The following is a 14738-nucleotide window of genomic DNA, read 5'->3' on the forward strand; positions in this document are numbered from 1 at the left end:
ATCAGGACAGAATAACTGGACATTTGGAATGTATGTCAAATGTTTTCCCACCACAGTAGCCCCATCTCTCTCTCAGTGTTCAGTAGGGAAGTGGAATCTCACAGTGATCATTGAGTGACAACAAATGGAATTATTATAAAATTTTCTAATCAGTTTATCAGGTCTAACCAGTGCTCTTTAAGAACCATAGTTTACTATTCCAAGTACAAAAAACAAGTTATAGCAAGATACTCTGCTTTTTTTTAAAATCTAGAATTCCCAAATCCTCAAAACGGGAGAATAAACTGAGGGGGCATGTCCTTGCCATGGGGTCCTGGGGGAAATGAGAGTGGGATCTCTGTCTCAGGAACCTCTTAGGGTATTAATGCATAGAAGGATTTATTGAGCAATAGCCATGCACTTTGTACTCTGAAGAAAAAATGGCATGTCATCATTACACGTGTTTTCTTTTTTCACCCTTGGTTTACTTCTATTTAAGCACCTAGCTTACTTTGACTACTACTCCATTAGCTCCTGGGGCACACAGACTATTTTCTGATTTATTATATTTCCCAAAGCACCCAGAACCCAGTATATGTACAATAATAACTGTTGAGTGTATGAGTTCAAGATACAAGGTTGGGAGTTGGAAGAAAGACAAAAAGTATAGGGCATTCAGTGAGGCACCTGGCTACCCACTGGACAGATGGTGAGAGGACCCATGTTCTTCCCTCCATCATGTGTTCCGGGGCTGAAGATAGGTTGAAGGGGCCCAGAGGAAGAGAAGCTGGTGAATGTGTAGATGTGAGATTTGGCTGCCACATTGTAAAAGGAAATGTCTCCAGCCAAGTAGCCCAGGAGGATGCTCACATGCCTGGGGGGTTCCTTATCTGCAGGTGGATTGGGGGAAAGGTGGACACCTGGTACTCATTTTGCTTCATCATCATCACCACCCAGTAGCCATTCTCCAGTGACAAAGTCATGCTCCCCTTTCTGCGTATGAATGTCTTGCAGATGCCCAGGGCCCACGCTGTCTCGTCTTCCACCTCCACTTCCCAGTAATGGTGGCCAGAGAGGAAACTCGGAGAGCCCAAGTCGATGATGCAGCTAGCAAATCTTTCTGGATTGTCAGGCATATGGTTTTACTTGTTTCCAAGTCTAATACTCTTCAGGTCATCAGAGACGATGAGGTTGGAGTGGGCAGTTTCTTCATTCAGAAGTACATTAACTGCAGAGATAATGAGAATACCTAGCAAGGGGTTCATGGGCAACATCCCCACAGGTTCTCCCCACCTCCAGGAAACATGGGCAGGGCTGCTCTTCTGGAACGCAGGGGCAGCACAGGGACCCATCAGGCCAAGGCCACTCACCTTGAACTGGGCACTTACCAGCATGTACCTGAGCACCAATCAGTTCTGGAACTACAGAGAAAAAGGAGATGAGGGGGGTGTGGGGAAATCCTGAGTATTCCCATTCTGAGAGTTAAATCTACCTTGGTTCTCACAACAAGGAAAGACAAGGACCCCGATGTTCAGGAACCTGATTCCTCTGCTTGGATATAACCCCATTCCATTTAGGCTCCTGGGCCTGCTTTGGAGGCTTTTGTGGTCTGATGAGTTGACCCCCCTCTAAAGGAATCTTGCACAGAGCCTATGAGGGCCTGTTGTGACCTTTCTCTTGCCTTTGTTACAGGTGCTTTGCTCCCTTCTAAATAATGCCCAGAAATAAACAGTATAACAGCACATATTACCACCACCATACTTACCATTGAAGGTTTCCATTCCTGAACGCAGGGTTTCTAAAGGAGAAAGGGAGACAGAGTTAAGTTTGCCAGCTAGAGACAGATTGGGGGAGGCTGAAGGCAGAGTCAGAAAGCTGTGAGAGGTGGAGAAGGGATGCCCAGGGACTCCTGGATACATGGATCTCAGGGAGGAAGTGAGCAGGTACCTCCTATTTTCCCACAAGCCCACCTACCCAAGAAATGCTTTACGCTCTTCTCCACAAACTCTGATTTCTGGTGGAGGAGGTGGATCTTTTCTTTTACCTCTAGAGGAGTGGTCCATGGCTCAGGGATAGTCACTGTCTTGGCTCTAGAAACAAAAACTGTTGTCCAGAGAGGGCTGGAGCATGGGAGTAGCCCAAGTTCTCATAAAATGGGAGGTGCAACCTCCACAGGCTATACCTAGCCCAGCCTGGGCTTTGCAAAGAAAGTCCTCCCTGGACTTCAAGTTCTAAATCATGGTCTTCAAGTTTGGCCATGGATTTGCATCATGTAGAGAGTTTTAAAAACCACTGATATTAACTTCTCAGTGAGTTTTAAGAATTGCCTTAAAATGCTTCTGATTTGAAATGTTCAGCCCAGAATTATCTATGTCAAATTAATTATACTTCCCTAGTCTTTTTCTTTCTATGGAAATAACATGATAGTTGATGAGGAAAAAACACAATGATATACTACTTCACACCCATTGGGATGGCTATTAAGAAAAAAATAAAGCCCTGGCTGGTATAGCTCAGTGGATTGAGTGCGGGCCTGCGAACCACACAATCGCGGTTCGATTCCCAGTCAGGGCACATGCCTGGGTTGCAGGCCAGTTCCCGGCAGGGGACTCACAAGAGGCAACCACACATCGATGTTTCTCTCCTCTCCTTCCCTTCCTCTCTAAAGATAAATAAATAAAATCTAAAAAAAAAAATTTAAAAAAGAAAAAAACAGACATGTAGCTCATTGGTAAGAGTATCATCCCAATACCGCAAGATTGTGGGTTCGATCCCAAGTCAGGGCATGTACAAGAGTCAATCAGTGAATGCATAAATAAGTGGAACAACAATGTTTCTCTTTCTTTCTCTCTTTCCTTCCTCTTTCTCTAAAATCAATCAAATAAAAATAAAAAAAATGAGTGTTAGCAAGGATGTAGAGAGATTTGAATCCTTATGCATTGCTGTGGGAATGTAAAATGGTACAGACACTGTGGGAAATATTATGATGCTTCCTCAAAAAACAAAAGAACTAAACATATAATTAGTATATGATAGAAAAATTCCACTTCTGGGTGTATATACCCAAAAGAATTGAAAGCAGAGACTCAAACACATATATCTGTACCAGTATCCATAGCAGCATTATTCACAATAGCCAAAAGGTGGAAACAATCTAATTGTCCTTTGATGGAAGGAAGGATAAACAAAATTTGATATATACATGCAGTGGGATATTAGTCAGTCTGAAACAGGAATGAAATTCTGACACATGCTGCTATAGCATGGATTAACCTTGAAGACATTATGCTAAATGAAATAAGCCAAATATCGAAGTACAAGTATTTTATGATTCCACTTATATGAGGTCATTAGAGTAGTCAAATTCACAAAGACAGAAAGTAGAGTGGTGGTTGCTGGGGGTTCAGGGTGGGAGGGGTTAATGGTGTGGAGTTCCATTTGGAAAGATGAAAACGTTCTGGAGATGGATGGTGGTGTTGGTTGTATAATAATATGAATGTATTTAATGCCACTGAGCGTACATTTAAAAGTGGTTAAAGTGGTGAATTTTATGTTATGTATATTTTGCCACAAAAAAAGATTTAAAAATTGATTTCTGGGTTGCACCCCTGAAGATTCAGCTTTAATTCATCTGCTAGGGCCTGGATGTCAGGATTTTGTAAGGCTTCTGGGGTGATTGTAATGTCCAGCCTCCTCACTCTGATATCCTCCCTTGCCTGCTGGGCTTAGCAGCTCCACTCCTGGAACGTGGTTTCCTCCATGAGGCCACAAGCACTTTGCAGGAACAGTTTTCATGAGGCGAATTGCATAGGACACAATCTATTAGGAAGTTGTCTTAGGTAGCCACCATCAGCATGGCAAGCTGTGTTTATTCTTTCCAGTCTTTGAGCTCATGTTCTCCCTCCTGATCATACACCTGTTTTCCCTACACAAATCCAGAAAGGCCTTAGGTAGCTGCAGGAAATGGGAGGAACCTGGGGAGGAATCCCAAACTCAGGGTTGGGAACATCTCCATTCTAGGACTTCCTCACCAAATGCTTCCTGCAGGATACCCAAGGGATCATCAAGGGACCTCTCGATACCTGTGCAGGATGACTCCGATGTCCTAGGAGAGAAAAGAGGGAAGCTCTCCATTACTGTACTCCTATGGGATGCACTGACCACTGGCCTCTCTGGCCCCAGGACATCAGCAAAACTGGGGTACCTCTCCCAATTCTAATTCTAATTCCCCGAGGTGGCAACCTAGCTGTGGCCTGCAACATAACTGCACCCAAGTCCTGCTGATCTCCTCTGGGAGATGCCAGGAGAACCCCTGGATTCTGGGCCGCTCTGGGATCCTAAGAGCTTATCAGATAGATGGGTCTGGGCATAAGAGGCATTGCAGGTCACCAAGACCAAGTCCCACCATTGGCCCCAAGGACCCGGACAGAGCTGATGTCAGTACTGGGTGTCCATGTCATCCTACTGGGCATGGTGTACAGGTCAATGCCTGGTCCAGTCATACTCACCTGCATAAGCTCCCATTCTGGCTGACACTGCTTGGCTTCCAGCTCCTCAATTAGCTTGTTGAGATCGGCAATATCCCTCGACACTTGGCTGTCATACGTCTCCCTGACCTGGCCAATGGTCTGGCCTAGTTCCTCTAGCCAGGCCATAAAGAGCTGCTCTTGCTGCTCCAGAAAGCGGTGTAACTTCTCCAGCTGGTACCTGACTCTTTGCTTCTGGATTTCAGTTTGTTTCTGGGAACAGGAAACAGGGAGGTGTGGGTGTCTGTGCTGTAGGATGGATGTGTGCTTCAGGAATCACCAGAAGCCCACCTCCTGGAGGCAGATAAGAGGCAGGCTCCCTTGGCCTCTTAGAGGCTTGCATTCCAGAGCAGGAGGCAAAATGGACCAGAATCTTTCACAACAGACTGAGGGCAAAAGGGACTGGCTCTTGGAAAATGCCCTAAAACCTATTATAGGTTAAATTAGGTTTTCTCTAAAATTCATATATCAAATTTCTAATCCCTAGTACCTGAGAATATAGTCTTATTTGGAAGCAAGGATTTTGCAGATGTAATTAGTTAAGATGAGGGCACACTGGAGTGGGGAAATTAGGGAAAACACACACACACACACACACACACACGGCAAACATCATGTGAAGAGAGACAGGGAAAAGACAGGTGTCTACAAGTTGAGGAGAGAGGCCTGGAATATGCCCTTCCCTCAGGACCCTCAGAAGGAACCAGCCCTGCCAAGATATTCATTTTGGGCTTCTAGCCTCTGGAACTGCCAGAGAATAAATTTCTGTGGTTTAAGCCACCCAGTTGGTGGTATTTTGTTACTGCAGCCACAGAACATAGATACCTGATGTCCCCTTCTTCCTTCCTGAAAAGCTAGTGTGAGGATGGCATATACTTGGGGTCATAAATGGACAAGATCATGACCACCAAACTCTCCAGAAGGGAAACTTCTCTCCACTCCCTGTCCCCTGCCCCAAGTGATGGCATGCAGAAGTTTCTCAGTATGGCTCTGAATGGGGTCGTCAGTCCATTTATTTGAATGTAAGTGAACTTGACTTCCACTACCATCGCACACTGGTCAACCAGTAGCTCTGTTGCCTTATTTCTCATCATCACTAGGAAGCATCTGTGGAGAGGTGACGTGGCTCTAGAGCACCTTTTCCTTCTCCCAAGAAGGGCAAGGGCCCTTCAGATCCACTAAGACTGGACTTAAGAAATCTCTTCATTATTGGCTCAAGAGAACAGGACTCACTCCTGTTCTTTTGAACCAAACACTCCTCCTCACTTTTTGGTGTTGTTGTTGGCCGTAATGTTGACTTTTTTTAAAGGACAGGTCATTTGTTTTGTTTAGTGGCCTATATCCTAAAATTGTCTGATAATTTTGCTTATGATTAAATCCAGGTTAAGCACTATGGACCAGAGTACCACATATTTAATGCTGTGGTCTTCCTAGCATATCTCATGGGGAGGCAAAGAATTTCTAGTTTGCCCATTACCATTATTGCAATACTGGGATCAGTTACCTGATTAAGGAAGTGTCTCTCTGCACTGTAATATACATTATTTCCTTTATAGTTATTAAATAATTTGGGGAATATGCTTTGAGAGTGTGTAAATATCCTGTACTCTAATGATCTAAAAATTTAAGCATTCATTGAGAATTCCTGTTGGTGTCAATTTTTATATTGGTGGTTATATAATGAAAATTTCTAATTCAGTTATTCTTCTATACTTGTTTTAGCTGGCATGATGCTATAAAGAAGAGCTTTTTTTCCCCCTTTCTTATGAGTAAATTTTTTTTTTTGATGATTGAAAAAAGGAGAAGTTCTGAAAATAGCATGTTGTTTCCACAGTGGCCTGTGTCACTGTGTCCTCTTTGCCTGTTTCCCATTATGATGTGATGGGTCCCAACCAAAGTTTGGAACCTGGAGGAGGAGATGGGATCCAGCCAACAGAAGTGAATCAGACAGATCACGGCTCTGTAAGTAGGTGCCTTCACTTGCAGGTGAAATGGAAGCAATTTACACATTCGAAAGGCTGTACATCTCCACAGAGGAAGGCCAATAATTTGTGGCATTGCAAAACTGTGGTTTTATAGAAAATGTGTACTTTAACCATCTGAGTTTTAAAAATCAACACTGTTTTTGTAAAAAATTAAAACAGACAACAACCATGATAAAAGCAATAAAGAAAAGTATTCAAGTTGAAAAGTCCTTCCTTTTTGTCAGTCTCATCCCTGAACCACAGCCTCTGGTATTAGTTTCTCTAAACCGTTTCATGATGAGTATGAGAAATTGTAAGAGCATCCTTGGAGATGCCCCTCCCTGTGGTGGTCAGTTCCCCTCTGCAGGGATGAGCTCATCCTTGGACACCTGTTACCTTCCTGCCCTTTGCCCCTCAAGAGCAGGTAATTCTAAATATGTGATCAGCTCTGCTTCCCTATGAACCAGAGAAGAACCCTGGGGACCCTCGTTTATGCTCTGTCCCTTCCCTCTTTCTGCAGAGGTGAACCCGGGTAAAGACTGGCCATAGAAATGTCCTCGGCCTTACCAGGTAGTTTGCTATGTTCTTATCCCCCTGAGATCTTTGCTCTTCTCCAGATTTTCTCAGCTCCTTCAGATGCTCCAGCTGCTTCTGAATTTGCTCCTAGACAAAGAGTACTTGTTGAAGCTTAAACTTGTCTCCTGCTATGTTTAGTTGGTGCCAGCTCTAGAGGGGAAAATCTGCTTTGGGGAATAAAGCCGAGGGTGTGCAGCCAAGAGCAAGTGGAGGGGTGCCCAGGAAAGAATGAATCCATCACACCAAGGGAAGCAGAAGCAAGAAAAAGAAATTCCCAATGACCTTGTGAGCACCTGGATTCAGCTATACCTGAAGTGAGGCCTTGGACCTCTGAGCTACATGAAGTGGTAAATTCTCTCTTTGCTATCCTGGTTTGTATTATGTTTTTGCCATTTACAGCTTAAGAATGGTGACTAACATATCAACCTCCTAGAGTCATTGGGAAAATGAAGCAAGCCCCCGCATATCCAAGTGCTCAGCAGAGAAGGGCCCACAGGCAGGAAGTCCTACCTTGTATTCCAGAGCAGCTTCCTCGATGGGGCGTACCCAGTGGCCTCGGTGCTCCTGACTCAGGCTGCAGATGAGGCAGATAGTTTCCCCATGGTCCTCACAGAAGAGCAACTGGGCCTGCTTCATGTGACGCTCACATTGTGGCAGGGGCTTAGGGCTCAGGCAGGCCATCAGTAGGCCCTCCTGTCGCTCAGGGTCTCCAGAGCTCTCTGTTGGGAGTGAGGCCTGGTACCTGGGGCAGCTGGGCAAGCAACCACCCGAGGTCTTGGGATCCCTAGAATCAATGGAGCAGCTGCAAGAATTGTGCACACAAGTGCCACCAACCGGGTCTCCTTCCTGGGCACGGCAAAGGGGACACACAACTTCATCCTGCGGCCTCCCTAGGGACATGGCAGTGGAAAAATCTCCTGAGTGACAAACCCAAGATGTTACAAAGCGGTAATGCAAAAGCACAGGAGAGAAAGAGCCCACGCCTAAGACACACAAACTCTCTGTTAGACTGTGGCCACTTCCTAGCTTGTCCTCCTCTGATTTCCCTCCAGCAAGGCAACAGACAAGTCCCTGGTATTGAGAGCTAAGGGCTAGATCTCATGACAGTCCTGAGACCTGGAATTCTTGGGTACTTATCCTAAAGAAAGGCCTTTTGCTTTAATTCTATGCCTTCCCACACATCTACTGATCTAACTGATAATATAAAGACAGCAAGACATTTTGACCAGCGTTGGCTTTACCACTTAAAACCACCCAGGCTACTCATGACTTGAGTGGGTACTCCTGGGGGACACCGACTGGCTCATAGCCAGACCTCCAGATCCTGGCAGCGTCCCCGTGACATGGTCAGTCTTTTGGAAGTTTGCGTTGAATGAGGAAACAAATGGACCACCTTTCACACCCACGTTCAGGAAGTATTAAATGAAAGTAAAGAAGGGAACTTTCTTTAGGCTAAGGCTAAAGGGTGTCGCCTGCCGTGATGACATACAGCTGTGATTAGCTCTACCCTGAGGCCATAGCACAACTTGATGAAGCAGAAATGACAGGAGCTCCAAGAAGAAGTAGAAACACAACCCATTAATGCCCTTCCACCTCTTCCTCACAGGGTTCCAGAAATTTATAAAATATCTGTGAGACTGCAAGAGGCCACATAATAACTGTTCTCCCCTCCTTCCCTTGTGGTAGAATTGATTGCTGTCCATATGGCTGCTCCCCCCGACTCAACCCTACCCCAAATAAAACTACATTTCTCAGCTTCCTTTGCAGTTAGTTGTGGCCATTTGGTTACATTGTGGCTAAAGGGATGTAAATGGAAGTGTCATGACCAACTTCTAGAAACTTCTGGAAACCTTCCCTAAGTGCCACTATTCTCCTTCGTCTCTCTACCTTGCTCCCTGGAATGAGGATGCCACCATTTGAGACCATGAGCTTGAAAGCAAATTTGATGAGCAGAAGAGCAGCAGGACCCTGGATTCCTGGCCCACGGAGTACCACATCTGCCCTGGACGACCTGTGTATCATTTGTGTGAAAGAGGAACAAACTTCTTTCTTGTTTCAGTTACTGTTATGGTGTTTCTGTCATTCAAAACCCAGCATAATTCTAATTTCTGCCACGTTTGTATAAAAGAGACCTGGGGTTTTGGCCAACAGCTCTCCTCCCTGAGAGGCAAATGGTGGATTCTTGGTTCCGTGACATATGGCCATAGGGCTATTGAGAAAAGGGGACATTTTTACCCAGTCTTTTCCAGGTGCTCAACCTGGGATCCATGAAGACCTTAGAATTCTAAAGCAGGACTTCAGAGTGTGTAAGAAATAACTAACTGAAATTTAAGGCATCATTTTGTGAAGATGTGCATTTATAGGTTTTTTTCAGGATTCACAGCCTCCAACAGATTCTCAAAGGGTTGGGGACCTCACGGGGGCACCCAGGGGGATCCAGTAACATTAGTACAATGGGGATAAAAGAAGGTTTGTGGAGGAATATCTGCACAGGTCACCACCCCTAAGGATGTCAAGTCATCTGGATTCTGGGGTCCTTTCTTACCTGAAGATGGAGGGACTCCTGGATTTAAAGGCTCACTGCCTACTGCCTCCCCCGCGGTCCCAGGGGTCTCTGGTTCCTCATTTTTGTTTTTCTCTGAAGGTGTGGATTTTGGATGCTCCCAGGTCTTCTCCTCTCCAGCCAATGACATATTGGAAAGCACATTCCTGAATGCTTCCCCATCCAGGGTTGCAGAATGTTCTGGATTTCTGGAGCATTTCTTCAGAGCTACGGTAGCCCCTACAGTCAGAGTGGCCACTTTGCGGAGGATAGCTGGTGAGTTAGGATTCTCACTTATGATTTTCTCTTGAGGCAGAAGAGTTCCTAGATTGGGCAGTTCTCTCTCTCCTGAAGAAATGGTAAATTCAAGACTTCTGGGTCGATTCTTTTTTGAAGGTACATATGGTTCAGATATCTTGCATTCTTTCCTGCCCGGGGACCCAGCAGGTGACCCACTGGAAAGTCCTTGGAGTCTTCCTGCAGAGCTGGCATTCCTGCGTAGTCTGACACTTGAATTGCTCCCCTTCTCCCCTTGTGGCTTGCCTGGGAATGGACTTCTCTTGGAAGACAGATTTACACTCCTAGGGCCTGGCTTGCCCTGGACATCCAGGCCCTCTGAGCCCTTCTGATCTCTCCGTTTACCCTGAGGCTTCTTCTGGGGCCCCTTACCAGCCTCGGGCTGGCTGGTTGTCCCATCACCACTTGGCTGCTGCCTGTCACCTTCCAGGCCATCTGGTATCCTTAGGTTTTTGGGCTTATTCTCCCCAGATAAACAAGACATTGCCAAACAGTCAGTGCCACTTTCTTGTATCGGATATTCTGAAAAGACAAGGTGATGCAAAGGCATGAAAATGTTGGGTACTTAGGCCAAGGGCTGGGAGAAGAGACAGAAGAGAGAATCCACACAGAAATTAGAAAAGGTCTGGCTCTCGCTGGTGTGGCTCAGTGGATTGAGTGCCAGCCTGCAAATCAAAGGGTCGCCGGTTCGATTCCCATTCAGGGCACATGCCTGGGTTGTGGGCCAGGTCCCCATTAGGAGGTGTGTGAGAGGCAACCACACATTAATGTTTCTCTCCCTCTCTTCCACCCTTCCCTTCTGTCTAAAAATAAGTAAAATCTTGAAAAAAGAGAAAAGTTCTGAATATTCTAGACAATAGCAGTCACCATTAAATGAAAACATACTATTTGCTATATATTTTTTGAATAGTATCTTTAAACTTTTTAGGCAGAAGAATTTATTTCCAATATGAGAATTCAAAAAACAGAATTCTTTTTTTTTAAGATTTTATTTATTTGTCTTTAAAGGAGAGAGGGAGAGAAACATCAATGTGTGGTTGCCTCTCATGCACCCCCTGCTGGGAACTGGACTGCAACCCAGGCATGTGCCCTGACTGGGAATTGAACCCCAATCCTTTGGTTCACAGGCCTGTGCTCAATCCACTGAGCTAAGCCAGACAGGCCTAAAAACAGAATTCTTCATACATAAAATAAATGAACCGTAGCTATTGGTATGAATTTGTGTGTGATTATAAAATCAATAAATAAAGAATTCACTTATAAAATCAATGAAGAATTAACAGGTATATTGCTTCTCAGCCTTTTGGCTAAGATCAGATGTAGCACCTGTTCCTATCAGTTTAATATCTGGTACATTTTCTACCCAAGGACAAGATATTAAGTGGGTTTTTGGAATTAGGAGGTGAGATAATGGCTTGCTCCATCTACTTCATGCATCCATCTGGTATTGCAATACTTCCAGGAATGGTGCACCCTCTCTGGGGGAAATTTTCAGTGTTTCAAAGTAAGGTTCATCTAGGTGGACATACAAATAAGTTTTCTGGAAATGTAAAAAAAAAAAAAAAGAATTAGGTGTAAACTAGACTTTTGGTGGTGAGCATGCTGTAGTGCATTGAATTATAATGTACACTTGAAACATGTTATCAACCAATGCTACTGCAGTTACAAATAAATAATGTCTCAGAAAAACAAAACTCAATTACAATAGTAATTGTAATTGAGCAATAGTAAGCAAGGGAAGAACAGCTGTATTCGGAATGGTCAGATAGTGGTAATCATTGAAGTGGGTGATGGGTACAAAGAGGCTTCATCATAGTACCTGCTACCCCTGAGTATGTTTGAAAATCTATATTTAAAAGTTTTAAAGGAAAAAAAGAAAACCTTCCACACACAAGAGGATAGCACGAAGGTGTACCTATAGATCTTGACATTAGATACAGCAGAGAAGGAAAATCTCTTCTGAAGATTTGTAAACACCAGCGGTCTCTTTTAGGCCTCTGCTCCAATTCCCATTAGTCATGCAGTCCGAAAAACCTCAAGACAGCAATTTTATTTGAAGAGGGTGCTAGGTGGTATTGCCCCTAGACGATTAGGGGGAGCAGAATTTCCACACCGCTGTATGATACATTGGAAAGTTGTTAAGAGAGTAAATCCTAAAAGTTCCCACTTACTGTATGAGAACATGGGTGTTAGCTGAAACTATGTGGTAATCATTTCACAATATATGTAAATCAGACCAGCATGCTGTATGTATGCCTTAAACTTATACAGTAATATATGTCAATTATTTCTCGATAAAAAGTGTTTTGCATAAAAATTTGAAATGAGGTTATGAAAGACAGTTAAAACTTCATAAAGTAATTTCTATCTGTATTTCCCTTTGGTTTCATGAGGTGAAGAAAATCCTGACTCCCACAGATAAGTGAGTGTAAATGGTAATTCTTTTAAATAAACAGCTTACCCTGAAATTTCAGGTTACTGTTTAATAAAACAGAAATGACAGGAAAGGCTTAGTCCCAAGATTTACACAAAGAGGAGTTCAAGTCACAGTGTGAGCTATCACACTGGTAGCCTTCAGCATTTTAAAATTTTATTACTGATACATTTTAATATGAATTTGTTAGTTGTTTTAAGTTAAAAATTAATAAAATTTGAATCAAGTATTTGCTAATATTCTAAATAATCCCTGAAATTCCATCCTGGGATATAACTTGAAAACTACTACTCTAGTAAAGAAATGAAGATAACCTGTGATTAGCCCTTAATATTTGGTTTGAGGAAGCTCATTAAAGTTATTTTAAAATTGTTTAAAGCACTTTGCTGTTGGCTTTGTAGGAAAACATAAGTTACCAAAGATGGCTTAAGAACTGGTGAGAAACCCTGAACTTGCTAATAACCAGATTTTAAAACATAAAAAAGTAATTCTATTCATCAAATTAATCCAGATTCAGATTACAGTTGGTTTAGTTCTATCATTAGTTCAAAGAGCAGAGAATTTTTAAGTTACTTAAACTTTTCTACCACAAAGAAACATTAAAAGTACTTCTAATGCACTCTCAAAGTGTAGAAATCGAAGAAAAATTAAAACACCAAAGCATATTCTTAAAAACTGACCATGTGTTAGCCACCCCCAAATCTTTAAAATGTCTTTGAAAGCAGAAATCAAATAGGCCACATTATTTGATTACAATATAACGGAATTGGAAAGTACAGCAAGAGGGTAGCAGAGGAAGGAGAAGGAAGAGAGAGGAAAAGAGAAAAGGGAAGGCAGGGAGGGAGGGAGGGAAGGAAGAAACAAGAAAGAAAAGAAAAAGGAGAAAGTCCCCTTGACGATTTTAAAGTGGCCTTTGTAAAACATGTTAAAGAAGAACTCATAACTGAAATTAGATGGTTAACAATGCAAAGATCACCTATAAACCCTGTTAATATGATCAGTTAGCAAGCCATTTTTGTTCACCGGGATAGTTGTCTGTGCACAGGTGTTGATCACAAACAACATGAGGAATTCTTTGAAATCAGGTGTCTGGCTCCTACCTCTCCTGATCCTTCCGAGTCAGAATCTCCAGCTGCCCACTTCCCGCCCCTGCCCTTTTTAAGCCATTGGGAGCCTTCGCTTTGCTAATCCAGCTCCAGAGACAAAGGGCTTTACTTAGCAAAGGCACTAGCATCATGGTGGACCTGGGACTCTTAGCCCCTAAGTTGGAGTGCTAGTTCTTGTCTCTTCCACTCCACCTCAAGAACAGCTAGCAGAGGAGGGGACATGGGGTCTGCTTACCTGGACCAATCGCCCTGTGGAGCTCCTCTGCCAGGAGGTGCTGGTTGATGGCCCTCAGGACCTGCAGTGTCAGCCGCACGGCACACTTCTCCCCATAGTGGGTGAGCATCAGAGTGGCCAGCTTCACTGGCTTAGCTGTCTGGAGCTGGCCTCGGGGTATCCGAGGATGCTCCTTCTCCAGGCTGGTGTTTTGCAGCTTGAACTTGAACTTTTCAAAGTCATAGGGCACCAGCTCCTCCAGGGAGTACAAGAGATGGTCACTAGGGGTCTTGGCCATAGTATTGACCAGGAGAGGTTAGAGCCAGCTGTCTGGCTTCTGGGAGGAGAAAAGGTCCTCTGTCCTGGAGCCCAGGGTGTAAGCGAGAACTTGTGAAATAACGGAAAAGGCACAGGAAATGCTTTGTGCTTTGGTGGGAACTGAGACTATAAGAGGTCATTGGTGGCTTGTGTTCTCTTTCTCCCAGATTCAGACACTTTTCCAGCTGGAGGACTTGATGCCGGCCCCACACGTGGTCTTCCAGTGCCCCAGCTCTCATCCCCAAAGGCTAGACTGTTGGGTGGTGGGAAAGTCTGTGAGGGAGGGTCTGGAATTGGATTCCAGCCTCTTGGTCTTTGGGCAGGCACTCGAATGCTTCCCTCTTTCCTACTTTCAGGGTTCAGGGGTGGGAACAGAGTCCCTGGTCCCTTGCTGGAGACAACCATGATGAGGATCAGCCCCTCTGGCCAACTCTTCTCTAGACTCTTGGGTTTTATTGACCACCCAGAGCCAATAGCTGGGGGAATAGGGAGCAGTAAATACAGTCCTGCAAGCTTTGTGGTTCTCTCCCCAAGAAGGCAGGCAAGGCCAGAGGGCACTGCCAGGAGGCAAGCCCTGGTGTCACCCCTGTTAATATAATTCCAGCTGTTCGGTACCACCAGCAACATGAGGTCCTCCTAGTGCCATGCTCGGGACCACCACCTTCATTTGTTTGTTCCCAGGGCTGACTCTGCTCTGGCTTCCTGGGAGCATACCCGAGAGAGAACACTCATCTGTGCACATTCACAGGATGGATATTCTGAACACCATGTCAGGATGCCAG

At 44.4% G+C, this 14738-nt stretch overlaps 1 protein-coding gene and 1 non-coding gene across 3 annotated transcripts; one reads left to right on the plus strand and one right to left on the minus strand.

The window, feature by feature from the left end:
- Positions 1 to 1121: 1121 nt before the first annotated feature.
- On the minus strand, positions 1122 to 13961 carry MEFV (MEFV innate immunity regulator, pyrin). Of its 2 annotated transcripts, XM_053671807.1 has the most exons (10): positions 13660 to 13961; positions 9591 to 10406; positions 7556 to 7935; positions 7037 to 7132; positions 4488 to 4718; positions 4062 to 4084; positions 1954 to 2069; positions 1745 to 1777; positions 1350 to 1400; positions 1122 to 1207 (listed from the first exon to the last, which is right to left on the minus strand). In XM_053671807.1, the coding sequence occupies exons 1-10, from the start codon at positions 13934 to 13936 to the stop codon at positions 1122 to 1124; spliced, it is 2109 nt and encodes a 702-aa protein (XP_053527782.1). In that variant the 5' UTR covers positions 13937 to 13961. The 2 variants fall into 2 exon arrangements, with proteins under 2 accessions (XP_053527782.1, XP_053527781.1); XM_053671806.1 differs by having other exon boundaries at positions 1204 to 1400.
- LOC119056287 (U2 spliceosomal RNA) lies at positions 11172 to 11362 on the plus strand. The gene has a single exon (XR_005083855.2). It is a non-coding gene; the product is annotated as a U2 spliceosomal RNA (small nuclear RNA).
- Positions 13962 to 14738: the final 777 nt, after the last annotated feature.

Source organism: Artibeus jamaicensis, unplaced genomic scaffold (assembly GCF_021234435.1).
Source record: "Artibeus jamaicensis isolate MK-2021 breed Jamaican fruit bat unplaced genomic scaffold, CSHL_Jam_final contig_700, whole genome shotgun sequence".
NCBI classification, from domain to species: Eukaryota; Metazoa; Chordata; class Mammalia; order Chiroptera; family Phyllostomidae; genus Artibeus; species Artibeus jamaicensis.

Excerpts from the sequence above, each read along its gene's own strand:
- MEFV (XM_053671806.1), bottom strand. The coding sequence starts at position 13,936 with ATGGCCAAGACCCCTAGTGACCATCTCTTGTACTCCCTGGAGGAGCTG. Across the intron at positions 4,719-7,036 it reads AGAACATAGCAAACTACCTG|AAACAAACTGAAATCCAGAA; the intron begins GTAAGGCCGAGG and ends TCCTGTTCCCAG. Across the intron at positions 1,778-1,953 it reads GAGCGTAAAGCATTTCTTGG|AAACCCTGCGTTCAGGAATG; the intron begins GTAGGTGGGCTT and ends TTTCTCCTTTAG.